General features: G+C 36.8%; 1 protein-coding gene across 1 annotated transcript in view; it reads left to right on the top strand.

The window, feature by feature from the left end:
• Nucleotides 1–27,374, top strand: part of RHBDD1 (rhomboid domain containing 1) — a 33,962-nt gene extending 6,588 nt beyond the window's left edge. The window contains 10 exon segments of the mRNA XM_032698344.1: nucleotides 396–597; nucleotides 599–658; nucleotides 660–719; nucleotides 721–885; nucleotides 887–903; nucleotides 2,436–2,565; nucleotides 5,916–6,004; nucleotides 7,635–7,685; nucleotides 12,120–12,242; nucleotides 26,855–27,374. Of these exon segments, the coding sequence (XP_032554235.1) occupies nucleotides 482–597; nucleotides 599–658; nucleotides 660–719; nucleotides 721–885; nucleotides 887–903; nucleotides 2,436–2,565; nucleotides 5,916–6,004; nucleotides 7,635–7,685; nucleotides 12,120–12,242; nucleotides 26,855–26,970 (927 nt within the window). The 5' untranslated portion in view covers nucleotides 396–481 and the 3' untranslated portion in view covers nucleotides 26,971–27,374.

The following is a 27,374-nucleotide window of genomic DNA, read 5'->3' as shown; positions in this document are numbered from 1 at the left end:
TGTGGCAAAGATAGGAAGCCTGGAAACAGACTCTAGAGAATTTAACTGTTTTCATTCCTGAAATTTTAATAATTGAGTGAATCGGGACGTTAATGAGAACATATCTAGAACACTCAGGTATTTCATGGATTAATTAAAGCCTATCCTGGGATGTGAAAGTGAGGTTGCAGGCTGCTTTTTATCACAATGCTTGTCTGGATTATATGTATAAATCTCTTTATTTGTGTCTCGTATTTTAAAAATTCTCATTTTCATTCTCACTTAAGTTTATCTGATATAAAAAAGAGGTCTCAGCTGATTACCTTGATAAATTTGTAGTGTTAAAAAAAAGAAAGTCAGTGATGAGCTTGAAAACACCCCTATATGTGTATAACAAGTTATCTTTTTTCTTTCAGAATTTCCAGGACTTTTATGGATTTGAAATTGAACAAAAGACTAGAAATCAGAATAATCTTCATATTTCCATGAATAAGAAGTAATAATGCAGCGAAGGCAGGAAAGAGTCAATGCTGGACTGCTTTTGCTGCTTTATCAAATTTCTCAAGTTGGACTCCAGAACACTCCTGTTACCCTTGGGGTACTTGCTCTGAATGTTTTTCTTTCTGAATCCTGTGAGGCCACTGACTGAAGTGTGCATCAGTGTAAATGAAGCCATCTACAAAGAACTGGCAGCGTTTGCTGCTTTCTCCTTTCCACCATGCAGATGACTGGCATTTGTATAAACATGGTTTCCATGCTTTGGAAGGGGGTAATGCTGGAAAAAAAGCTTAAGAGCGTATGGTTTGCCTACATAATTGCAGTGTTTTCAGTGCTGATTGGAGTTGTTTATGTGGTGCTGGAATTCCTGCTTGTGAAAATTCTGGATGACCCTTCCTATGAAATGAGTTGGTGTAGGTTTTTCAGGTAAGACACAAGTTGGTCCAATTTGCTATATAAATTAATTATCTATAGGTGCTATATAAAAATCATTGTTAATTGCAGAGAATGGATGGGTGTCCATTTCCATATTGTATGATTGTCATGTCAGTAAAGCTTTTCTATTTTTCATTTAAAGCCTATACTGTGGGTATGAACATGATGTAATTGAGTTCATGTTCTTGTGACCAACAGTGACTTTACCTGAGAACATAAAAACTATGTTCATCCCAGTAGAACTGTGTTTCCTGGTTAATATCACTGACTGATTGAAGTCTGAGGGTTTTAATTTTCTGATGTCAGTAATGCTCATTAGGTGGCTTCTAGAAAAACCTCCCAGTTTAAATTTTTATCTTCAATTACAAATTATTCATGCCTGTCTTTAGAGAGTCCCCTAGATTTGCTTCTGCTAGAAACATCCAAACATCTGATTTTGGTCAACTTCCTTCCAGTAACGGTCTTGTCTTCTTCAGGAGATCTGGATTTAGGAGATATCTCAGTGAACTCCTTCTCTTTTAAAAAAAGGAGCAGTCAGGTGGAGAAGTATCACTGCTCTTCTAGATAAGTAGTTTTCCTTGCTGTCACTGGGATCTAGCCTTAGAAGGCAAACCCTCCTTTTTAACTTCTAAGGTGCTTCAACACCTCTGAGGGTTTCTTTGTTATATTCCACTGGGTACTAGTTGGAACATCCTGGTAGTTGCTCATTTGGAGCTTCAGATATTCTCTGGTCACCCACCCTTGGGTAACAAGTCATGCCCATTCTAATATTGCCTCTGTGGTGGCTTTAGGGGCCCTGAGTACAAACCCCTTTTCCCTGAGGGGTTTGGCTGCCTGTGCCAATGTCAATGTGTCCCTGTCAAAACTTGTACTTGTTGATTTTTCAGGGTTTTTATCAGACCACTGTGAGTTCTCTTGAGAGGAACTTTTTCACAAACACTTGGAACTTCCAATAAGTTCTCTGAATTCCTTCCATTGTATCAGCTGTTGCTTGCATGATGAAACAATTGCAGTCATTTAGAAATGAATGATTATTTACTGTGTTTAAAGGTGATTTGTCTACTTTTTTTTTCAGAAACAAGTGATTCTGGAGTATATGTAAGATGACTTCCCATTTAGAATTTCAGCCTACTGTTGAACTTCACACATATCTGTTTGTCTTGTTTTCAGTAATGACTTAACTCACAGAGTATTTTTTTTGAGTTCGCTAATTTTGTCAATTATTTCAACTGGAACTCCCATTTTAAAATTTGTATTGTTTTGAATACCTGAATAGCTACAGTGAGTAGGCATATTAAAAAGCTACCTAGAATTGGCTGTTATACAAATACATCATTTTTATATCCTTTTTTTTTTTTAAGTCACTGAAAAACCAACTTAGAACTCTTGTTCTGGCACGCAACAATATGCTTCATGGTGCTGTGGAACTGCATGGTACTTCAAAGTTCCTTAGCTAAATTGCTTGCATTTCTTTATTATTTGTGCACAAGTACCTCTCTTCATGTGCTTTCTTCTGTTTGCAGGAGTCTTGTTGCTTTGAAAGTTCTTAACAACCTACAATCCAGGAAGAGTCAGCACTGTCCTTGGACTGCGGCTGTCCAGTAAATATGCTTGTTGGGTGGAGCTGGTGGCTATTCATTTAATCGCTCCAGGGTAAGTGCTTTTAATATTTCAAAGTTAGGAGAAAAGGTTTGGGCTCTCTGAAATGTGTGGTGAGGCACGAGTAGTGTTAGCTGGTATCCAAGTGGAGTGTCAGGGCTACAAAATTAAGTTTGAGGCTACAGTCTTCTTTTCTTTAACACCCTCTGTTTTGAGCACGTGTCAAAAAACTGAAATACTGTTCCCAGAAGGTGTTACTGAGTATTGGAGGAGGAAGAACAAAAGTTGATGGATGGAAAAGGGATGTGTTTTCAACAAAGTAACCAGACTAACACACAGTGGTGCCAAAGGCTTCATGAGCAAAACAGCACTCCACTGGTTGCTTACCATTTCCATCCTGCTCCATTCTGTGTGGTTTAGTCACTCCTCTGAGTTCTGATAAAACTATTATCCAGTTTTCCACAAATTTTATGGAGTGTCACTATCCTGCAGTCTTGCTGCTCATCCCTCTATTTTCCTGTGTACTCTGATCTGCCAGTGCAGTTCACCCACCCCTTCCTCTGTGAGAACAGGGCCTTTCTCTTCTTTGGCAGTTCATTTTTAGAGTTCTATTTGCAAATCAGCACTTTCCTATATAATATTTTATAACTGCAAATCATATTGGCGAATATATGTGAAGTACAGATACAAACCCCACAAACTACCAAATCACAGTTTATATACAATTTCCCATTTTCAGAAAAAAAAAAAAAAAAGTGCAGCAATACTGACACAGTCCTTGTCAGATGCTATGATATAGTATAGACAGAACATTTCCTAGACCTGAAGGAGAATTTAGATCTTACTCAGGTTAAACACTGGTTTTATTGCTTTATGCCTTGCTGCCAATTGACTGAAACAAGGAAGCCCAGGATAAAAGACAAAAGACCTGCAGAGCACTCTGTTCCAAATGCAATTTTATTTGTGAGCTGAGAGGTCACTGCATGGCATTGCTACAAGTATAAACCCAAAGTTTTGAGTGCATTAAAAACATTCTTCTGAAAAATATAAACTTTTGTATTACAAAACCAGTTTTATTTGTGATTATGTTTAATACTACTGTTTATTTTATTGTAAAGAATAACGAAAGAGCATTATGTATGAAGTCAAGCCATAAGCATATCATAGTGTCTTTAGCAGAGGAAAAACATGATTTCAGAGGTTGGGTGCTGTTGTTTTTCAGTTGCATTATTGCAGAAATACCTTTGAGGTAGAGAGAGTATAAAAAGTTCAGAAATAAGGTCAAAAACCATTTCATAATTTTATGGAAACTTAGCTTGCTGCCTTGTCTAAACCTCTACAGTGTCCTCTACATAGAACAATTTCACAGCACTTAAATGATAATAGAAAACAGGTAGTAATCTACAGAAATTCATGTCCTAGAACACGACATGTTTAATTATGTTAATGCCATTATGTTAAACATGTTAATGCCAACTGATTTGAAATGAACCATAACAACTGTAGCTCTCATGGCATTGCTCTTAACATGCTCAGGGCAAGTTACAGGATTTGGAGTGTCCCTTTGTAGACCAAGTTGCATAATTTAGTTTTGAATAGATAAGAGGTCAGTAACTGGGGCAGAATTCTGTCCAGTCAAAAACCCCTGCAGTAAATTTGGACCTGCCCTGTTGGATTGATCTATCAGGATCACCTGAGAATCCATAACCAATGAAAGATCCTGAAGTAAAATTGAGACTATTGAAAACTTTGATTTGTTTGGTAGGAGAGGATTTAGGGGTTTACTGGCTAATCATTTTCTTTCTCATTGATAATTTGTTTTGGGGAAATTTTAAAATGCATGCAGTATCCTTCTAATCTTCACCTTCCATAAAGTAAGGATATTGAGATGTAGGCTTTGCATAGCAGTCCTCGGGATCATTTGTTTGGTGGAAGAACAGACATGTGAAAAGTTATTTTATGTTTAATCTCTGTGCCTCTTCCAGAATTGGGCATGTGGTATCTTAAGTCCTAAGTGAATCCATATCATGTTGGTGATTTCTGGAATAGCTGATTTATAAGTGTTTAATTTTTCCAAGGACAGACATTTTCCAAGTCAGACATGCATTTCTCATAAATTTGGAAAATCTGTTCCAGAAAAATCTGTTTGAAAAATTAGTTCCTTGTAGATAATTTGTTTTACCTATAAATTTTCACATCAGCATTTACATGTTACTCTTACAAAAAAATGTTGGTTATTTATGGGAGAGAACCACAGCTCTACGGAGCAGAATACAAGTTTGTGGTAAAGCAGGTGGCAAAAGAGTCCATTTAGATTTGATCTTTACCTCCCTCTAGTGACGTGCATTTCCCTGTATCCTTTTACCAGAGATGCCTGGAAGTTGTATCATCTTGAGTGCACATGCCATCTGTGTAACTCCTTTGGATTTCTGACCAGAATGTAAAAAGTGCAATTTTTAAGTGTATTTTTACATTAAACAGAGGTTTAATTTCTACTTCAGAAAGGCAGAAAAGCTCATATTACTTCAATTTTTGGACAACCAGTATAAATGAGTTATTTATAATTGCACATAGTAGAAAATTTTAATGTTTAGTGTATTGACTTCTCTAACTTGATAGTAGAGGCAGAAAATTTGCAAATAGTTTTTAAACCTGGTTAAACTCAAAAGAGTTTACTCTTAATTTGAATGCTGAAAATTGATTTATGAATTTATAGAGTACCCCATGGTCATGGCAATAATTGGAGCCAATCTCCCTGTTTACTGGAAACATATGGTTGTGGCTGATCCCTCAAAAGACTCAGAGCCTTTTCATTCTGTATGCAAATGGTAGCAATATTTCTAAAGAAATCATTGGTATGTGTAGAAAAGAATTTGGTTCTCAGCATTTCAATTCTCCTTTTATTTTGAGGCACTGTATATTCATGCTTCCCTCAGACTAATTGTAGAATTTTATTGATAGTCCAGTAGGAAGTTCTGTGTTTATGCTTTTACTCAGAACTGTCAATGGTTCTAGTAAGTCCTACCAGACATTTCAGTGTAAGTCTGTGGTGTTACTTTTTTTAAGCTTAAAATTAGTTTACTACTTTGGTAAGTCTTTAAATGTTTTTAGGGAAAGAGTATTCTGTTCTTTGAACAAGCAATTAAAATGTCTCTCCAATTAGTTTCCAGCTTTTTAGGGATATTTGTTAGATACTTTTCTATATCTGTGTATCCTACCCACTTAAGGTAGTTGTGAAGAAAGAAAACTTGACATTAAGTCCTTGCAGGCAAGTAATGTCTCTGTGCTTGGTCTCACTCAGGGATTTCCTCGGTTACACCAAATTCTGCACTTTTCCTTCAGTTATCCCTACAAAAAAAAGAGTCTTCCTTTCCATTACTCACAAGATTTTTCCTATTTTGTAGGACTTCGTTTGCTGGGCATCTAGCAGGGATTCTTGTTGGATTGATGTACACTAAGGGACCTCTGAAAAAGATCATGAAAACCTGTGCAGGTATATAACTTTATTGAATTACAAAATCTGCATAAGAAACACTTTTATTTTTAAAACTCAGTAAGTCTTGCATATAGAGATTCAGGCCATTCTTGCATGTTTTTAGACGAGTAAGGATATGCTCATTACTGAAGTGAATGCAGAAGAAAATAGATCAACTTTTTTTCTTAAATATGGTTGATAAGAACCAGTAGATGTGACTTTCAGATATTTTTATATAGAAGAATACCTTTTATCCTTCTTTTAAAATATTTATTTAGAGTAAAATCTTTTAGATAAGATGTCAATGAAAATGTCACTTCAAGTGAAGTGTGGTGAAGCTGTAAAAATATGCCAGGACACAAAATGTTTCCTTCTTTGTCTGCTGCTGTGTCAATTCTAGTGGAAGTCTCAGCAGTTTGAAAAAGGTGGTGGGATGCTTGAGAAATTTTTACTGGAATTCTCAAGCTTTCCAACAATATTTTATGACAGCTTTTCAGATTTTAGTAATAGTTATTTTTATATCTTTAGACATCTTTAGTCTAGCAATTGTTTTAAATACAGCCTTGCAAATTTTTACCTGATCATTCCTGTGAATTTCAGTGTTTTAATTGGAAGTCTAAGCCCTGTCACAACAGCTGTGCTGGGGTTGGTTGTCAGAATATTTTGCTTTTTATGTCTGATTACTTGATAGGTTGAGTACTTTATTCATGACTGTGCCATCAAATTGAGCATGGATACGGTGTTTGTACAGTGGGGAACTATTTGTTCAGATGTGTGCTCCTCACAGGAGGTTTTGTCACAGGCTGGGGATACAACCTGTCAGTCAGGTATGTTCAGCAGTTTTAAGGGAAGGAGAGGAGGGTGAAGCATCAGGTTTTGAAGGGATGTCAGGTGTCACATTAGCTAAAGGTTAACACTGTGGGTTCCTGAGGGATGGGGGAACTGTCTGATGGTTGTTAGAACATCCACATCAGATCAGCTGCCCGGGGAGCTTCAGCAGTCTCCATCCTTGGATGCTTTCAAGACTTGCCAGGATGAAGCCCTGACAGTAACCTGGTCTGATCTCCTCCCTGACCCTGCTCTGGCTTGGAGTTGAACTGGGGACCTTCTGAGGTCCCTTCCAAACTGAATTACTCTGTGGTAAAACCCGTGGGATTATTAGTGAAACATGCTGTAGGGACCCTGCTGCTGTGGAGGTTGCTGTGTGACTAAGACCTGCAGGAAGGAGTGTTACAGTACACACATTATTCTTTTCTCCTCTCTAGCAGAGCAGAAATAACACAGTATTGTTCCAGTCCTGTTTTCTGTGCATTAACACATTTTGACCAATGAACACTCTCAGTGTAGATATTGTTCATTATGTGTTCTGGAGAGAACATTACAGGTTGGTTTGCATTTTTCTAGTCTACATGGATATATTGCTTAAACATGGCACACTACTATAAAATCTGGAACAACATACAAGCTTGCAATAGTATATTCTCTCACTGATGCGAAAAAAAAAATCTATAGATACCCATAATTTCTTTTTTGTATCATGAAACAGACTCTGAAAGAAAGAGTATTTTAAATTTGATTTTTGTATTCTATAAAGAAAGACAATGTGATTATTTTATTCCAACAGTACATGCATTATTCTTTTATTTAGGTGGCTTTTCTTTCTTCACTGACCCTGGCAGGCCAAGGGACTACTATTCAGGTAAGTACTCTCATCAGCTGAACAAAAAACTTATTCCAGCTTTAAAAATAATTTTTGCTAAGGATAGGAAACCTATAGAGGAGCTAGTTATATATACAAAATATTCTGCACATATGTATACTTACTAAACTTGTATTACTTCTCTGGGCATGCCTCACCTTTCCTATTTAGAGAAGTGTGTGGATGTATTTTGTACAAAAGGCTTAAGCCTCAAATTAAGGTCATGACTTCCTAAAATGCTACCTCAGGGAAATATCATCCCTTTGCAGAAGGCATAGCAATGGGAAAATTGTCTACTGATAGCAGCCCTTTGGACCTTGGTAAATCTGCCCTCATCTGGCAAATTTATCTGTTCCATTCTAGGATTTTTTTTTTCCCCTTCTGACAAGGAACTTCTTCCTTCAAACACTTCTTGTAAATGAAGTAATTTACGTGCAAAAAGGCCCCAACCCCCCCAGGACAAATTTAGGCTTCACAGTTTATAGATGGATAGTTGGAACACTGGCACACTTTGAGTGTAGCACATTTGATTTACTTCTCATGCAGAACATTGAGTCATTCTATGTGGAGTGCACACAAATAATAGGTGGGGGCCTTGTCTGTGAGGGGCAGAACTGGAGCTGGCTGTGAGAGGGGCTGTGTTGGATCCGAGCTAAGGGATGCATTTCTTATCTCCTGCAGGGATTTATGCTCTTTCCGAGGCATCTGCTGTAAGAACAGGATAAATACATAGAGATAACTCTCTCAAATGTCTGCCAGTGTGCAGTGGCTTGTGGCTTAAAGATGTTCTCAGCAGAAAGTTTTATGGGGGAATTTTGTCTCTAATAGCCCATGGTAGATTCTTCTTCCATCCATTTGTCAAAAGCTCATTGAATAGACTTGAACACTTTTAACACCTACAGCATCAGAGAAGAAGAATTTCACAGTTTATTTCCTGGTGTCGAATCTGTCATTTTTGTTTATTTTGCATTTGCTAACTGCTAATTTAATTTGATGCACATTAATTCTTCTCTGTGAAGGGAAACTAAACCTTCATTCTTTATGTATTTCATGTTCTTCTATACTCACGGTGGTCATCTTTCCTCTCCAGTTGGAAAATTGGAGTATATATGGTTGCTTGTAAGAAAACTACTTCATTCTTAGTATTCTCTGGTGTTTGGTCATGCAGGGTTTTTTATTTTGTGTAATCTTTTATCATGGAGATGTGGTTACTTTGAGCCAAGGTTATAGCTGCTTTTATCCTCTCTGATGGATTTTGTCTTCCATGATCTATCTCCAATTTTATTATTACATTACATAATTCCCACAGATAGGATTCTGGGATTCTTGAATATTTTTGAAGTGTCTATTTTGTGATTACTAAACAAACTATCTTAGCCTGCTTTCCTTACCAACAGCAACAAGGATTGTTCCAACTTAGAAGTATATTTACCCAGGATTTTCATTATCCAGTTCTCAAGTTGAAAAACATTTGATCTAAAGGCCAGTAGAGAAATAAAATACAGTTAATACAGTGAAGTGAACTAAGATGTGAACATACAGTGAGCATGAACTGCCTGTTTCCATGACTGGCAGTCTCAGCCCAGTGAAAGAAGTTCAACCAGCTGCAGGTGCATCCCCCACCAGGGCCAGGGTGTGCTGCTTTGCTCTGTATTCCACATCCATAGACACTAAATCTTCCTTCAGTATCCCAGTGTAGCAGGGTGGATGGGAACTATGAAGATTTATATTGGAAAAAGTACTTTAATAGCTAATGAAGATAAGAATTTGTACTTGACATTTAAACTCCATAATCTATTACAACCACTGTATGAACACCAGCTGCTTGGAGCTTGGGTGGGTGTAAGAGGCCACCCCTGTGGAAGAGGAGCTGATTCTGAAAAGCCCTTTATGTTTTCTTTTCCAGCCCTTCCTAAGTAGGGAAAATGTAAGAGATTTCATGTAATATGTCTACCACAATGGGGGAGTACCCAACACTTGAGAAAAAAGCTTTAGTATGCTGACAACAAGGAAGTCTGTGAGTTTTTTGCATGTTTTGGGCAGTCCCCAAAATAGCCTTGCTGGTGCTTTGAGTTGTTGTGGACAAAAGGCAGATGGAGAGGGTTAACCTAAATTATCCTGTCTTCCAAGCTTGGCTTTAGATGTAGCTATTTAATTTTTTTTTGTACCAAATTAATTTATCTAAAATGACTTATAACTGCAATTAAAAATACAGATATATTTGTTTTGTTCATTCCTTGTTCATATACTTTGTAATTGTCTTTCATCCTATCTGCAGAAGTCTTAATGGAAGATTTAACCTTTTGCTTGGTGTATGATATATGTAATAAATTTGGCCATCTGTGAATTAAGGAAACTTGTTCTAGTGTCATAGGCTAATGATGCATATCTTGATTAATTTTTCACTTTCTGGCATTGCTGATTTATTAGGATCTGCCTTTAAATGCCCATTTAAATAGAAAAATAGATGAACAGATTTTATGAAACAGTACAAGGAAACAGCTTTAGGAGAAAAAGGGCTTTAAGTGTAATTTTAACACATTTAGTATTTAGTAGCTGAATTAGATTTTCTCTAAATGCAGTTCATGAATAAAGTATCAGGACATTTATTTTGATTAATAGGAACACCTTGAACACGTCGATGTTACCAAACTGTTTCTCGTTGTAAAAAATAAAAGATTACAGCTTTCTGAGCACTTAAAACTTGATGACAGTGTGAAACATCAAACAGAGAAAAATTTACAGTAATAGAACAAACTTAAAATACAACATCCTTTTTCTTTCATCAGATAATTTCATGCTTTTAGTACCGAGATTTTTATAGTCTTCATGCATGCAGTTCTGAAGCCTCCAGAATATAAATTTCTAGCTGAGGAAGTGTTCATTGAGATGAACATAAAGCAGAGGAGAATGAGGGGAATACATGAAGATTACATCCAAAGTGTATAGGCAAGACAGCTGAATGCTGTCCTGCAGTCAGTTTTCACTGCAGGTGTAGGAAAACTCTCCCAATATCAGTTGTAATTTCAAAAAAAAAAATATTATTTGGAAATGGACAGAACTGCACTTTTTCTGTGTGTAATGTTTATACAAATATATCTACATCTGTGTATACATACATGTGTATTACAAATATATAGGCATATTTGTGTAATACAAATATGTATATTCCTTTTATAGCATATTGTGCAGTTACTCTGTTCTTTTCCTGCTTTTCCTGTATAGCTTTTAAGATGGGCTATTGCTGTTTTTATTTGGTTTAAGGTTCTGGATTTTTTTTCCTTACCGCAATCATTTTAAAAAAGAAATCATTTGTTTGTCCTCACTTCATCATCTGTGCTTGTTGTTAATCACAGAGCCTTCACACATTACACATGGAATTGATAGAGCTAGTGAGAGAACACAAGACTATCATTGATGGTAATAATCTGCAGATAAAAGGAAATGGCATGCTCTGCTTGTTTCATGCAAACAGATTTCCACTTTTCTAATTTTGAAGAAAATGGGTGTAATTTTCAATCAGTTGGAAGACACTGGCAACACTTCTGTACTTTAGTTCTTCAAAATCCCTGGAAATTAAAATGCCATAAAACCTTTGTCTTTTGAAGATGCAAAAATGGAATAGAAAAATGGGACTTTTTTCCGCAGTTTTTTCTCAGTTTGTTTTCTGTGCTCAGGCAAGATCAGATTGTGTTGTTAAAAGGAAGAGAGTCTAGCTCAATTCTCTAGCCAAGTAATTTTTTTTTTCTTTTAAATCCCATGTGTTTGGGTGGATGATGGTTTGTGCTTGGCTTTGGCAAACTTTACAAATGGTCAGGAATAGCTGGTTGTCAGCAGAGCAGCATCACTCCCTGGGACATCACACGAGATCCAAGGTGTGGTGGTTTCTCCAGGGCAGGTTTAGCTGTGCAGTAGCACAACATGAGCTGGATATAGGACTGCAGAAATTTGCAGGAATCTTTTCCCATGTCTTCTCTAGGTCCAAGAATTACTTGAACTTATGATGAGGGGAAGGGAGACATGTGAGGAAAAAAAGCCTGAAATGTGCCTGTTTTGTTGTTGCTGTTCTAGAGATGTTAATAAGGTGTCCAAGTATTGACAACTAAATGTTAAAAGGAGCTGATGAAGACTATTGTTTAACTCCTGTGTGAAACTTCTTAATAATGACAATTCTGTGACACTTATATACAACAATTTTACAAAATTGAGATGTTTGATCCATCTTTCTGTTGTTTTTCACTCTCCTGTTACCATACTCTGGTTTTGTAAATTAGAAATTAATTCATGGCATACAAGTAATTGAATCCTAATATTTTTTTCTTTCCAAAATTAAAGTGAGAAGTGAAGATAGATAGTGTAAAGATAATATCTGATTTCAACTTGCTTACTGAGTAGCAGCAATTTATTTTCTTGATTTTTGTTTTCATTTTACAGACTATTATGGCTATTATCCAGGTTATCAATACAGCACTCCAAGGAACTACTATGATTATACTGGTGGGCTCACTGAAGAAGAACAGCTTGAAAGGGCAGTGCTAAACAGTCTTAATGAAAGAGGTAGGAATTTTATTGCATTTTATATCTTAAGTTATGATTCATACTAAGAGGGGAGTCAGGAGGGAAAACAAGATGTATTCCTCATTATTTGTTTTCAGTATTTTGGACATATCTTTGGGAACAGTTGAAAACTTCCTGGTAGAATTTTCAGAGAATGTAGTGTGAGGATGCAGTGTCGTTCTCTTAGTGTAATTACATTTATTCATAATTGCTTACTGTTTGATTATCTTACTACCAATGTAATAAAAGAAATGCGTTTCTGACAAAACCCCCCTGACTAAACTAAGTTTCTGTCCCAAAAATTCTTACAATTCTCTAAAAAGAAGTATGAAGTGGTGTAATAAAAAAAATGCTGTTGCCAATATTTAAACTTTCTCTGTGTGGTTTTTTTGCTTTTTGTACAAATGTAATGGACAGGCAATGTGCTGATTTTTAACTCTTCACGCTATCCTTTTCTACCTCAAAGGAAGCTTATATTCTACATGACTGAAAAACCTGGGAAAAAATATTTAGTAATAAAAATGGTGTTTGTTTTTAACTGAAATGTATTAGTATAAAATGTGTAAGATGCATTCAGTGGGGTATATTTTATCTTTTTATGATGCAAGTGTAATGAAGAGGGAAAGAATACCTTGTAGAATCTGTTGCTCAGTTTCTAAAAACTTCAAGGCTTGAGGGAAAATCTGTTTAACGTGACTGACAGCACATGATTAGAGCATCACATGTAAAGTTTTCGTCATGGTTATGCAGTATTTTTATATTGAATGCTAAAGTAAAGGTCAGAAATGAATATAGTATGTGTTGTTTGGTGTTGGTATAGTTTTTCATATCAAGCATTGCTTCATCTTGAATGTGTTGTATGTCAATATGGATTCTTGTAGGAAGTCAGCCACAGGCTTTAGATGCTCCTTAACTTAAGAAATCTGAAAGATTTCTTTTAAATCTGGTGAAGTTGTAACATTTAATCTTGAGAAAAATAATAATATGACTGAATATCTCATAAACATAATTTTTCTTTTTTCATAATCTTGGTATTTCATCTTCCTGGGTGCAAGGAACCATTTATTAGGAAAGAGATACAGAAGCCTCTACTTGTACCTGCAACGCTTCAAATGCAGAGCACCATTCATAAATCTCCACTCAGAAAATTAATTTACACCACTGTTATGGCTGTCAGAGAAATACCAGGCAAAATATGAAAACCAGTATCTTGACAAATCATCATCACTTTTACTTTCACACCTTCTGTGATCCTATTTTTTATTATGAAGAACATGTTGTGTTATCTGGAAGATGGTTTTAAAAAGTCAGCAGATGAGGCAAAATTATAGTAGAAAAAGACTTTTTCAGTTGGACAAATTCATTAACATATTGCTTAAAGTAAATACAGCTCTTTGCTTTATTGGGTTTGTATCTATTGTGAGAGTGACTTGGGAGGAAGAAGTGTGGACTTTTAGGGAAATTAGGGAGTTTTTAAGGGTTTTTTTTTCTAGTTATCTTCCTTTTTTTGTTCACCCTTGTTCTGCCTAAGTGTCCCTCAGCATTGCAAAGCTAGAAACTTAAAAAATCCCCTAACATTTTCTACAGCAAGTTTATTGCCTTAGTGTATTTGTTTTACAAATTAATGCAGTCTGAGCAGTCTCATTTCAATCAAATCTAAGACAGTGAAATCTTAGCTTTCAAATAAGTCAATAAAATAGCACTTAGTCCATCTGGTCTGTCAGCAGAAGATAGTGAATGAGTTACTCTTTGTGCTATTTTAGGAATTTTTAGAAATTAACCAAGTAATATGTTGCCCTATGTAATTTTGGAAGGGAATGGGTCTAAAATGGGCTTTATTGTAAGGGATACTGTCTATTTTACTGTCTTTTTAACACATTTTTCGTAATTTTTAACATGGAGTTGGAGAAAGAAATCCTTCAAGGCTTTTGATATGAAGCATTTTGAAATGCTACTTGCAAGAATGAGCCATGTTTGTGGTCTGTTTTTAAACTATCAAGGAAACAGAAAACTAATAACAATAATAAAATTCTGATAATATAAAAGTAGACACTATGCATTCTAAAGTCTTCCACGTATCAGGGTGAAACATTTGCAACTTTCATCTGGAGCTTCTGTCTAAAATGCTACAGTCAGTAAGTATAGTATATATATCATTGTATATTGCTTCCAATATAATTTGGTGGGATCAAATATACAGAGATCTTGTTTTCAGTGTTTTCACAGGAGTGCCTTGTTTTACACCTCTCTTTCCTACCTGCTGGAGCACTTTAGTTTGGACAAGCAAGACTTTAGAGTTGAACTCTTTAAAATATTTCCTTAGACAAGCTGTGTAAAGGTTAAACTTGCCTATGGGCAACTGTCTTATTGCACAAAGGAAGGAACACAGAGCGTGTCGTGGATCAGACCTGTTTTAGGGACACAAAGGATGAGATGGAATTTGCTGTGCTAATGGGAATTAGGATATTCTTCCCTGTCAGTTTGAAAAATAATTAGTGTGAATGAGCACTATCCTTTGAACATGATAAGTTTCCCCTAAAGCATGAACATTCAGAGGTTCTTGTAATTACATGGATGATGAAACAGGTACTTAACATGACAAAAAATTACATAAAATAATTTGAAATAGAGAGCTAAATGGTTGTAAAAACAGGTACTGCAATCAATTTAGGGTTCTCTTTTCATATTAATTTTTTTCCCCAACTATGACACTTAAACCATCACCGTTGCTCTGTGACTTGGACAACAAAGTACTGCAGTAACTTTGATTAATAATATTTTTCATGCTTAGTTGGACAAGTACATTTATTGTCTTTTAGGCCACAAACTATAGCATTATGGATTTAGAATGTTGGTCCAATGTTTATAAACTGATTTATAAACTGCTGTGATAGTATCCTGCTAAGCTAATTAGAGTCAGTGACATAATACAGTATTTCCTCCTATCAGTTGTTGTCCCCAACTGAAAACTAATTCATACTAGGACATGCATTGAGTTTAAGCTCAGTAGTTACTGTTCTATAATCCTATACATGGGTTATCTAAACCCACCATAAAGATACAACATTTCTATTTATTGTACATTCAGGCATTCCTGAACTGCAGATCCTGAAAATTTCTTTAATAATAATAATTAATGTCTAATGCAAGAAGAGAAATTTAGGCTTGTTTGAGGTGTATGTAGGCATCACTTTCAAGACTGTCAAACTATCATAGTGATTTAGGTCCATTTGCTGAAAGGAACTTCTACTTATATTTTTTTCCATTGCCAGTTTTGGATATGTTGTTGCTTCAAACAAGTATCCATTTACACAACATTAATTGTTTTTCTCTCCAGAGTTTGTTGTTTTGGCTTGTTGGGTTTTTTTGAAATTCTTATTCTTATTCCCATAAGTCTGTGTTTGTTCAAAATTGCAATAATTCTTCCTTTACTTAAGAAAATATTTCTGGCTTTAAAAAATCATATCCTTTGATATTAAACTCCTTTAGCTAGGAAGTTCAAATACATTATTGCCATTTTAGTTTAATACTGCTATTAGCGGCCACCATTAATGTAACCCCAGTATAACTATATCTCTGATCTATTGTTTGTTTGCTATTCTGCTCACAAGAAATATCTTGATTAGTGTGGGATGTGGATTTGGATTTTTGTTGTGGTGGGTGTTTGGGATTTTTTGTGAGCTGAACTTCTAAGTGTCTGACTTTCAGTCTCAATAATGTTAGGAATCCCTTGCAAGCTCCTGTTTCTCCACAAAGGAATTTCCCTCTTTTTCGTAAGACTACTTTTTAAACATGTAGGTGATTATAGTTTGTAATTAAAGAGAAAGTATCAGATATAGGTATTCCTCTTATATTTTATAATGAAACAGTCTCTGTAAGCATTTCTTTAGTTTTAATTTAAAACTAAACAAAAAAACCTCATCCACTCGAAAGTTTTTAGGTGGCCAAGTATGGGCTAGTTATAGGTATGTTTGGTGCAGTTAGGCAATATCTTGGCATCTGGCTTTACCTGTTCTGAGTTTGAAAGGGTTCCTATTTCCGTCTGCTTCTACTGAGACAGGCCTTTTTATTGGTAGTCTGTGAAATTTGCCAAATCCATGGATTATGCAGTAAGAATAAAACTTGTGTGATTAGACTAGAGAAATACTGTATAATCTTTTCTTTTTTTTTCTGCAGTCAGTGTTACCTTTCCCTTCTGCAAATGTAGAAGTGCCAGACTTTGCATTTGATTATGCTGGTTTTCTGTAGAAATACCTTAAAATAGATAATAAGCTCAAATGTGCAGTGTGTGATATCAGATTAAAATACATTTCATAAAGCCATATGCTAGGACTTGGACTTCAAGAATCAGATGCAACTTCTGTGTTGAGTTTTGCTCTTTGTTTGTTTTTTTTGTTTGTTTCGTTTTGGGGATTTTTTGTGTGTCTGTTTTTTTTGTTGTTGTTGGTTTTGTTTGTTTGGGTTTTGTCGGCTTTTTGCTTGTTTGTTCGTTGGTGGGTTTTGTTGTTTCTTTTTTTTTTTAATTCAGGTTATATATGGTCTCAGATATCCAACACACTTCTTGGAAAAAACTTTCCTCTTTAAGTAGAGCTCATGTTCTAACTATCTTTCTAAAACTGCAACTGTGCTCTGTGATCCTGATCACCAGCACTTCCTTAAGGCAAATTTCCAGGAAAATAAATCAGCACATTTTTATCATTTCCATACAAAGCTTTGGGAATGGTGTAAGTAGCAAACAGCTTGCAACAAGAAGTGTGGCCAGAATTCTCTTACAAATATTTAATGAATGTTCTTTCATCTGTGTCTTCATAAATACAGTGATTGATGTAGGATAAACCAGGTTTGCTGAAAATTAGAACCAGAAACCTCCTGATCCTCTTGATAGTGGTGATAAAACTTCACCAAATAGGTAAGATGTACCACTAAGTCTTTCACCATGGGCACATCTTTTAAACCAGAGCATGAGCACCTGTGAAGTACTCTGGGATTGAGAACAGTTCTGTAAGGTGGGTACTTTTGGAAATGCTGCCCAAAGGGTTTAACTTCCTATGATCTTCAGGCAACAAACTGACAGTGACATAGTTAGTGATATAGGTTCTGATTATTGCTACAAAAGATCTTGAGATGAGAATTTATTCAAATTTTCATGCTAAAATGTATAAACAGGGCTGAGTATTTTTTCCTGTGACTTCTTGAATATGCAAATACATCCTCAGGCCCTGCCAATGCAGTTTTCTTTTGGATGGTTTCCTTCTTGCAAACGTTTCAACTGCTGAAGACAATTAAAATAGGAGGAAAACAATAGGAATAGTTAAATCTTGGGCTGTATCTAGAGATGTTTTGCTTACATTCACACTACATCTGTTATAAAATCAGGGTTTGCATATGGAGATAGAGGCCTCTTGGTGTTATGATCCAAGACTCAGTGCTATGAATGGGAGTCTTCTCTCTGACCTCAGTGGTCTCTGGAAACATTATTTCCTTCAGTAACTTGAACCTTGTCTTAAAGGAACAAAAGTTGTTCCTTTCCCAGAGGGTTTGGCAGGGTCACCTTGCTGGGGAACAGGCAGATCTGCTCAGCAGCTGTGGCATAATCAGAAGAAGCTGTGTGTGGGCTCCATCAAAGCACTTCCTTACCCTTTGGAGAAAGTGGTAGTTGCTGTGGAGTGGCTCCAGCCTGCACTGGTGTCTCCCTCCGTCCATCTGGGGTTTTTCTTAGTCTTGGCATTGGGATATGGGTATTGTTCAGAGTGTCTTTGTTGTTGTGGGTCTTTGTTAGGCAAGCAGAAATGCAGCAAAGGGAAAACAAAGTGTTTTTTTATATATTAAGATTCTTGCAACTGTTAACAAACTTAGTCTGGGAATGTTTTTACTGGTAAACTAAGGTCAGTGAATATTCCTAATTTTAGATTTGTCCATGATTTACTATTTTAACTGTGGTTTGTCATTGAATTAATTCTATAGGCTGTGCATAGTTTACATTTTGTTCATTGGGACCATCTTAAAAATGATGTTCTGAGGTCTTTTTCTGATGTCTGACTGAATAAATTAGTCATTTACTACTGAAAAGGATACCTTGCTATATGCAGCTGAACAAAATAATTCTACTATGTTATGGTAAATATACAACCAACCTGAAATTCTTCTTTTAACTGAAGTTATTCATGGCTTTCTTACTACTCTGAAGAGGAATAGATGTCTGTCTTAGCCTAGAGACTGGTTAAGTGGCATGTTTATATGGAGGTTTTTTGAGTTGGTTAGTAAATCCCTTTCAGTCCTTGGCAATGAAAGATATATTTGGGTTTGTGTATCAGCCATTTAATAATGAGTTTAGCCTTGGTTAGGTTAGCTAACATCAGAAGATTATTAGATGGTTAGAAAATGCAGTGAGATTATTTTATACCATCTCTCCTGTGGTATTTTCAGTATCCAGCTAAAGAGCACTAGCTGGAAGGTAGCTGTAAAACTAATCCCCTTAATTCTTTACTGAAGGGCATCCAGTCCAGCAGGGTCCATATCCTCCTGCTTCTACTTTGTAGCATTGATTATTTGTAGCAAATGGGTGATCTGAGGGTGCAGTAAGCTCTTGACTTATGCTGAGGTGGTGACTGAAAGTCTCTAAAAATGTTACAAATGTGCTTTTAACAATTTACATAACTTTAACAAGAGTTTGTTATTTTGGTGATACAGATACAGCTAAGATGTGACTTGGAGGCGTCATTAAAATAAATATAAAAATCCTCAATTATGAAGGGATTAAAGATTAAGTGTTAACCATGTCTTCTAACCAAAACAAGTTATCAGACATTTGGGAGGGAGTGGTTTTTGTGTGTTTCTCAATTCTGTCATCTCTTTTAAAAACAAGAGAGAGGGAGACTGTTCGAGATTGTTCTCACTTGCTCCTCTAACACTCCAGTTGTATCTGGATTCATTCATTGTATGTTTCTTTCCTCAGAAATTCATTACCCTCAACTAATTTCCTGCTAATTTGATTTTTCATTTGTCAGCTGTTCCACAGCACAGAAGCAGGAGTTACTTCCATTTCTCTTCTTCACCAGTTTATGTCCAAGTCTGTAGATGAGGCACATTGGCACCAGCACCAGGAAGAATAGTTTGCTTCATAACATGACAGAATTCTTTAATACATTGACAGAAACTCAAAGGGCAGTGTTGGAAACAATAGTGTAGGCTAATAAATGTGGTCTGTTTGGAGCTGAGGAGGAAAAAATTGGACAGTGATAAGTGCTAAAAGCCAAATCTCTCAGATTGTGTAGCATGTCTGTGTTGTGCAGAGGGAATGACGTGAAAGAATAAAAACAGTTTTGCCATTTTATATTTTTTATTCAGTTGTAGTTCCTGTCTGGCTTCTAGTGCGACACAAAACAGTGAAAAGGCTGCTGTGTTTTGTTTGTCTCAACTCCCTCTGGAAGGCTCCTAGTCTTTCTGAAGCATGAGAGGAGAAAAAATACATGCATTGCCTTTCTCTAGTATTCCCTGTACAATTCAGTAAATCAGAAGGTGGTTGCTAAACTGACCTAAAGACTTGACTACTAATTGGCTGGAAGATGTGAAAGAACTAGAGCAAGACTGGGCTTTTGACTCGAGCTTCTCCCTGTCCTCCAGTTTGCTGCTTCCAATTCCAAATGCATCCAAAATATCTGGTTGATTATGCATTAAAATTATACGTTTGGATGTTTATAAACTGAGAGAACTCCCATTTTCTCAAATAGAACACTTTAAATATTGGTGCTTTTGCATAAAAAAGCAAGGAAAATCAGGTATTTACCACAGGTATGACAGTGTAGCATGTTGGATGTGATCTGTAACATGGCCAAGAACGGTTTGTGAACTTCAATTTTATACAGTTGTTATACCACAGTTAGCAGGGCTATGCTATTTGTGGAAGAAATACTTTATATAAAACTGGTATAAATGAAAGCCGAGCAAGTGTTCAAAGTTATGACATTTGACCAAATATTTTCAAACCACTATTGCTTAGTAGTATCAATAAATAAACTGTAGATCTTTTTCACACCTGTTTTAACAATCTTGGTCTCTTTCTTGAAGGATGTCATTCTAGGCTCCCCAAAGGACATCAACAGCTCTTTTTTTCTTGAGGAAACTTCCACATGTGGTCATTTTCCCCTACATTTTTTCATATTTCCATTCTCCATTTCAGGAGGAAAATCGACCTTCTTTTTGTGAACCACAGGAGGGTTTCCTGAGGGTAGAGAAACAGGTGCTCTGCAGTGTCTGTATTTCCTGGAAGAAAGGTTTGAAGGGGCTGAACAAATATCCTAGTTTTGGTGACTGTGTAAGCTGTCTTTAAACTCAAAACAGTTCCTAGAAAAATTATTGGAAGAGCTTGCCAGGTCTGTGAGCTCTTTGGCCACTGAATTATTGCTCTTATTCTTTGTCAGCAGCACAGGTACTGAGCTGGAGGTGTGATCTGTCATGGAATGACACGGTGATGGGGAAGATGCAGTGAAGCAATGACACTGTATAAAATGGTGATGTCTACATGAGATAATCCTGATGGACCTGCATTTGGGAGGACCCAGGACAGTGGTCTTTGAGAGAGCAATTTGTTGGCTGTAGGAAACATTGTTTCAAGAAAAAGAGGAAATCCCACAATGAGTTTGCAATGAACCAAAGCAATACCTTGAACCTTGGCTCTGCTAAGGGCAGACTTTCTTATTTCACACAATTCAAAGGCTGAGAAAATCAAAGCCAGGATTATCTTTGTGTACACTTGGGCATGAAATGGTTATTTATGAGGCACCTGTCAGGACTCTCCTCTTGGCACAGACCTGTCTTTTCATCCAGATGAGAGCTCTCTATGTTTTGGTTTGCTGTGTGGTACTTGCTGTGTTCAAAAGAGATTATTGCTTGTCTGCGATTACCTTCTATAGCAAAACTTCTACAAAAATAAGAGTTTTTTTGGAAATGAGCAATGTCTGTTTTCTGTATGGGTATGTGAGTGTTTGTATAGTTTGGGTTTTGTATGGGTACCACATTCACTAGTTCCATGGCAAATAGTGATACTGAAAATTGCAAGCTATTCAACTGAAATATTCTAGATTCTTCTTTAACAGATTTAAAGCTAGCATGAGAATAGTGCAGACATGCTGCGTTGTAGTAACAGTGCTACTGGTTTGCTACACTCACCATCTTTTATCCAGCATCATCAGTATTTATCAAAGACCTAATTGCATATTTCTGCTAGTCAGAGTTTCATGGTTTGGTAGCTTGATAAATTGTTCCTAAATCTTATAGAAACTCTCTTGCAAATCCTATTATCTAACGTAAAACTAAGACCATAACTTCAGAGAAGAGGAAAAATCAAGTGAACATTTTTGATGTAACGTTTCTGTGGCTTGAACTACAAGCAGAACTGAAACCCCACGTGGAGATTTTGTCTGTCTGGCTCACCCTGTAAGATGACCAGACAATTTGTCTTCCTTATGTTGAATTTCCTGCAGTGGAGTAAAAAATGCCCACTTCACACACATTCTACAGGTATTGCTATCACACTGCCAGGATGGCACGTTTCAAGTTGTCCTTGTGTCTTATCTCAGTGATTAGGGGGCACTGTATAGGTGACAACTAAATGACTGGCTCATTTGCACTGCCAGCTGGCTGCAGCACTTCTGCTGTGCTGTGCCACAGCCAGATCCATGGCTCTGGTGTTCCTATGAAATCTGTGCTGCTTTGTGCACTGCTCTGCTGGCCTGTGCAGTGAGGCTGGATGGAGGGTCACATGTCTTATTCAGCAGAGCAGGTCTGAATTATCTGTTACTGATGTAGTAGAACTACTAATTCCAGTGATGTTGGGTATGTCCTTTGCCCTCTGTGCTTTCTTTGGGAAACAGGAGTTTTTTGGGTTTGGTTTTTTCTTTTTTTTTCCCTAGTATTGACTGTTACTAGAAAAGCTGATATTCCATCACATTTGGAGCTATTTCTGAGATACTCTAAGTGATGAATTGTTGTCACTAACAGTGTTAGCGCTTTTTCACCTCTTGCTGCCTACTCTCAGATCATGCATCTGGGGCCTGCATTTTAGTACTTGAAGTGCTGAGAATATGTGAAAAGTATCTGAAGAAGGGGACACTGAGCTGATCACTTTTATAGTGAAAAGCCTTGGAGTGTGTTGTGCGTGTTAAAGTGTGACAGTGTTGTATTGCAGATGCTTAAAATAAGAAAAACAATAGACAAATCTTACCTGGTAACAAGATATGCAGAATGTAGAGGGTTCTTGTACAGAAGACAGCTGTGTTTGCTCTTCAGCCTCAGGGGTATGGTGTTGGTTCTGCACTTGGCCTGATCACAATAGCAAGTTAAGTTCTGAATTTAGGACTGGTTTTAGCACAGAACCAAGTGTATATGTATTCCAGTGGCTTTCACTTTGCCTTCCTTTTGATGAAACCTGTTGTGACAGAAAGTGCTAGATGCTGGCAAACAATCCTGGGGTTTCAAAGCAGCCAGACAATAAACAACTCTGTAATATTCAGTGCAGCAGCTTCTCTAGAGCCCATCTGTTTGAAAATAAACCCAGTTCTGCTTACAAGGCAGAGTACTTTGCTGGCTGAAGTTTGTCCCCATTTCCACATGGCCAGGGCAGTTCCAGTGCCATCTCTTGGGAGTGTCCTGGATAGTGGGAGCCCAAACCAGTGTGCCCTATGGTGTAAGGGTCTGTCTAACATCTCATTATTTAATCATCTTCTTGCATGTTAATAGAGTCATCTGTCCATGGTTACAAGTGTGAGTTTAATATTGCAAGCTAAGATGTGCCCTCTCTCCTCCTGTTTAATTTCCTGAGGGAGGAGGGAAGCAGAGGCCCACTTGGAATTGTCATCCTGGGCATCCTTTACTGAAACCAATCCCTCTGCATGGGCTGGACTTGCATTGTTTAACAAGGAAATTGCTTTTTAAGCACCTCCCTCTGAATTGCTTAAAAGAGTTGGATGTGTAATAGTGTCTGGCTTCCTTGCTTTTCACAAGAAGATGATCAGATCTTTCCAAATGAAAAAGACATGGCCTAAGCCTAGATAGAATCAGCTCTTTCCTCTTTGCTGACATCTCTCCTCTTCCTGAGTTTGTGGTTGTGTGACTGGAGTTGGTTCTGGTGGGCAGGGCACTTCTGGGCTGGACCATGCTGTGGTGGTTCAGTGTAATGTGAGCTGTGAATGTCCACAGCAGAAACCTCTGCTGTTTGTACAGCAGTGAGAGGTGCCTGGGTGGCAACATTCATGGCACATGGAATAAAACTAATAAGTATTATATTTTGTGTTGTGATTATGCCTTATATTTTCCAAATACATCATGCAGTGGGTATAGTAACAGAAGCCAAAGTTTTTTAATATTCGTGTTTTCCTCAATTTTACCTTTTTTCAAAACAAATTATACAAGTAAGTGCTATTCAGCATCAGTTCAGTGATGAAAGGAAAGTTCAGGGTTTGCTTCATAAATGTCTCAAATACAAATCCAGAAGGCACATTGAAATATTTATTAAATTCCCTTCTGCTATCATAAAGTCTGTAAGGAAGTTTTGGGCATTATCAGTTGTTGTAAGTTAGTAGTACTTAGAGTTGCATGAGAACAGAAGAGAAATATATTTGCACTGCAGAGTTAAGTCTTTAATTTGCAAGACTTGGATCCAGTAAGACAGTCTTAATTTCTTGCAGTTATTGTTGGTTGAGTTTCTTATGTGCTGTCTCTGTTTATATAGAATTTAGAATGTGTTTTATTGTCCTAAATCAGAAGTACTGTTCAATGAGATCTTTACAGATGATGTGTTTCTGCTGTATCAGAATTTCAGGAATTTCAGAATTGAGATGGTTGTGTGCAATCTGTTAATTACAAAAATTAAAGCAGATAACAGAATTAAAGATATAAGCCAAAGTTTTTCTTAAGAACCAGAAGAACTGGGTGCAGAATTTTCAGTGCAAAGTCTCCAGTATTTAACAAGGTATGGGTAATGGTCTCATATAAAGGGATATTTTTATTTCTGCCTTCTCAAATTGGGCAGTTGCATTTCTAAAATGACTGTTGAACATGCTAGTAATTTGATTCTGAAACTTGAAATTGGAATGGAACTAAAAGAGTATGACAAACTCTTTATTTAGTTCCTTGAGGGATTCCCCTGGTTAATTGTATCTTTTGACTTGAGAAGACTTCTACTCAATAGTTTCTATTTTCCTGTATTGTTTAAATCCAAGACAAAGGGTGCAAATTTGAGTAACAATTGCAAATATGTGTTGGTGTTTTAAAACTCATTAAGATGGTCTCGTGTGTCAATATAAACAATTTTACAGTCTAATTTCCAAAATGGCTGTGCTGGCAACTATACAAGGAGTTCCTAGTGTAAATCTTGGTGTGGATCAGGTGCCAAAGGAAGAGCAGGAAGCAAAGCTGGGCACATGCTCAGCGTCGGCACTGGCAGTCCAGGCTGATGAGCTGAGTGTAAAACCTCCTCAACTTCTCATCCAAGAGCTGCTTGATGTTCATAGTGGGGGAGAAATACGTTAAAAAGTGGGAACGGGCAGTGTGGGCACCTTCATGTCAGGCTGGGTGTCTGTGATTCATCAACTTTCTGATTGTGTCGTGCTGAGCAACCTTTGAGCGAGTGTCTGTTGTGCCTGTGGGGCACTGTGGGTTCAGAGGGATGTGCTGCAATGCCTAAACACAGCAAGTGCTTTAGGCATCATAGGCACTTTTATCTAACGTGTGGATGAAAATGTTTAAGCTTATTAAAGCTTTGTCTATATTACATTAATACAGGTTTAGTTACATCTCTTACAGTTACAGTGCTTTTCTTGTCTTCGTCCAAAGTGCTTTGTGAACTTCAGTAACAAAAGCAACCCCTCCACAGAGTGACAGGATGGAGGGTTTCAGTGTTCTGTATTGACAGAATGCAGTTCTAGTTCACAAGAGAATTAATTTTGAAATACGCTATGTAAGGGTTAATGTTTTGTTCTAACTTTGTTGTGCTATATCCTTTGGTTTTGTCTGTCATCTGGTGTTTTTGCAGTTTTCCAAATACTTTAAATACAGTCTTAAAATCCATTAGTCTTGACATTTTTTTGCTGATGTGCTGAAAAGCCTGTGTTTGTTTCTTGCTCAGACATCAGGTGGTGTCTCAGTAGTAGCAGTGGCCTAATTACCATTTCTGAACACTGTGGCTTATAAATATTTTGGTAAGATAAAGGTGTTATTTCATTAATATTTCTGCTGTAATTAAAAAAAAAGGTGTCAGGGAACTATTTTAGGTAACAGGATAATTTAAATATATACATACAGATGCAAATACATGTATTTGAGCCTTCACATCCAGATAACTTCACTGCTCACCGTATTTTTTGATATAAAATAAGATCTTTTCTTGAATATAGAGCTTTTCAAAATGTATTGTCAGTCTTTTATTTTAGGTCAACATATAAAAGAGCATTTTGCATCTTTTTTATAGCACCTAATTCTGTTCCTAGTGGTTATTAAAGCACATGTATATTTGAAAGGTTGAGCATATTTTATGGGGACTATGCAAGCACTCATATACACTGTATAAGTGGTGTCTGTTTTCTTACATAACAATTAACCAAGGATGCTGTATAGTAAAAGAAATGTTTTCATAAGAAACCTCATGTTTAATTGAAAATTTCACTACTGAAAAGAATTTTTTAAAACTGCAAATGTTTTCATAATTACGATGATTAAAAAAAAAGTTTATCTAACTTTAGCATTGCAATGCAGTTTTGACCCTGTGTGGTGCAGGTGAAAGTTTAAGAAATACTGAATGTTACAAAGGCTGGTTTGTTATCTTTAAAGCTAATTTGCTTATCCTTAACACTGTAATTATGCTCAGGAGGCAGACTTTCGTTTTTGTTCCCCAGAGCTCCTCAGCTGAGTTGGTGTGTGTAACCACAACCTTGGAATTGTTTCTTTGCTCGGTGACTTTGTGTGAGTTCTGGAGAGCTGCTGGAATAGCCTGTTCTTGCCTCCTTTTGGGGTACCAGGGCAGAGAACTGTCAGTGCTGATGTGCTCTTGCTGCTTACAGTTATTTTGCTTACAGTTCTGTCTGAATGAGCTGCCACGTGTCCTTTACTTCTGAAACTGCTGCCAGCTGAGGATGGGAGCTGTATGTGCATCTGGTGTGGGTCTGCACATGTTGGACTTGATGCTAGAAGCAAAAACAAAAGCTTATTTTGCCAGAAGTAGCTGCTGAGGATATTTAAGTAGTTTAACAATCTGGAGTTTACTGTGTAAAGCAGGGATCATAAAAATGTGAATACTTGTTAATACTTGTTATTAACAGGTTAATGCTTGTTAGATGTTCCTTTGGTTGTGGTTTTTTGGTTTGTGTTTTTTGATTGGTTTGGGGGTTTTTTTGGGGGGGTAGTGGTGGTAGTTTTATTGTTTGATTTTTCATTTTTGCTTTTTATTTGACTTTAGGAGGAGCAGTTGCTGGAAGTTGTAATTGCCCCGAAACCATCAGAATTGAAAACATTCAACTCCCCGTTCCCTTTGTGTTGTGGTACTTTGGCTTACAGGATATATGTGCATTTTTCTTGTATTACACAACCAAATAACAGTTGTTTTTCACTGTGTCTTGTAGATTTGGGTGGAGCAACGTATAACAACGAGCGGCGGCCGTACGGGTTTTGGTTCCCACCTGAGCGCTCAGAGGAGGAAATAAGAAGGCAAAGGCTCCGTAGGTTTGAGAGACGATGAAATGGCCACGTGTCCATGGGAATTGTGAAGGGCTCTGCAGAGTTACCAAAAGATTTGCAGATTCATTTCTAAGCTGCAATTCACAGATTAATTTATAATCTTTCTTCCATTATTTTTACTGCTGCTCGCAAAGCTGCAGAGGGTCTTGTGAGTTCAGGCTCAGAATTGGAACTTGTACAAGAAGTGTGAGATGGGAATCAGAATGTGATCTTTGGCTGTCTCCATCTTAATGCACCTTAATTATGGAACAAGACTGATGGTTTTGCCAAACTGTCTTTTTATTCCTTAAGTTATTTTGTGTAGCTCTAAGAATTCCTTGGCTTTTTGACTGCTGTTGTTCTCAGACAACAAGTTTTCTTCGTCTGTCACAGCTGAAACATTAAATTTTCTATGTAACTTTAAAA

Source organism: Chiroxiphia lanceolata, chromosome 10, assembly GCF_009829145.1.
Source record: "Chiroxiphia lanceolata isolate bChiLan1 chromosome 10, bChiLan1.pri, whole genome shotgun sequence".
Classification (NCBI taxonomy): domain Eukaryota; kingdom Metazoa; phylum Chordata; class Aves; order Passeriformes; family Pipridae; genus Chiroxiphia; species Chiroxiphia lanceolata.
Note: the sequence above shows the minus strand (reverse complement) of the source record. Positions and strands in the feature narration are given on the sequence as shown.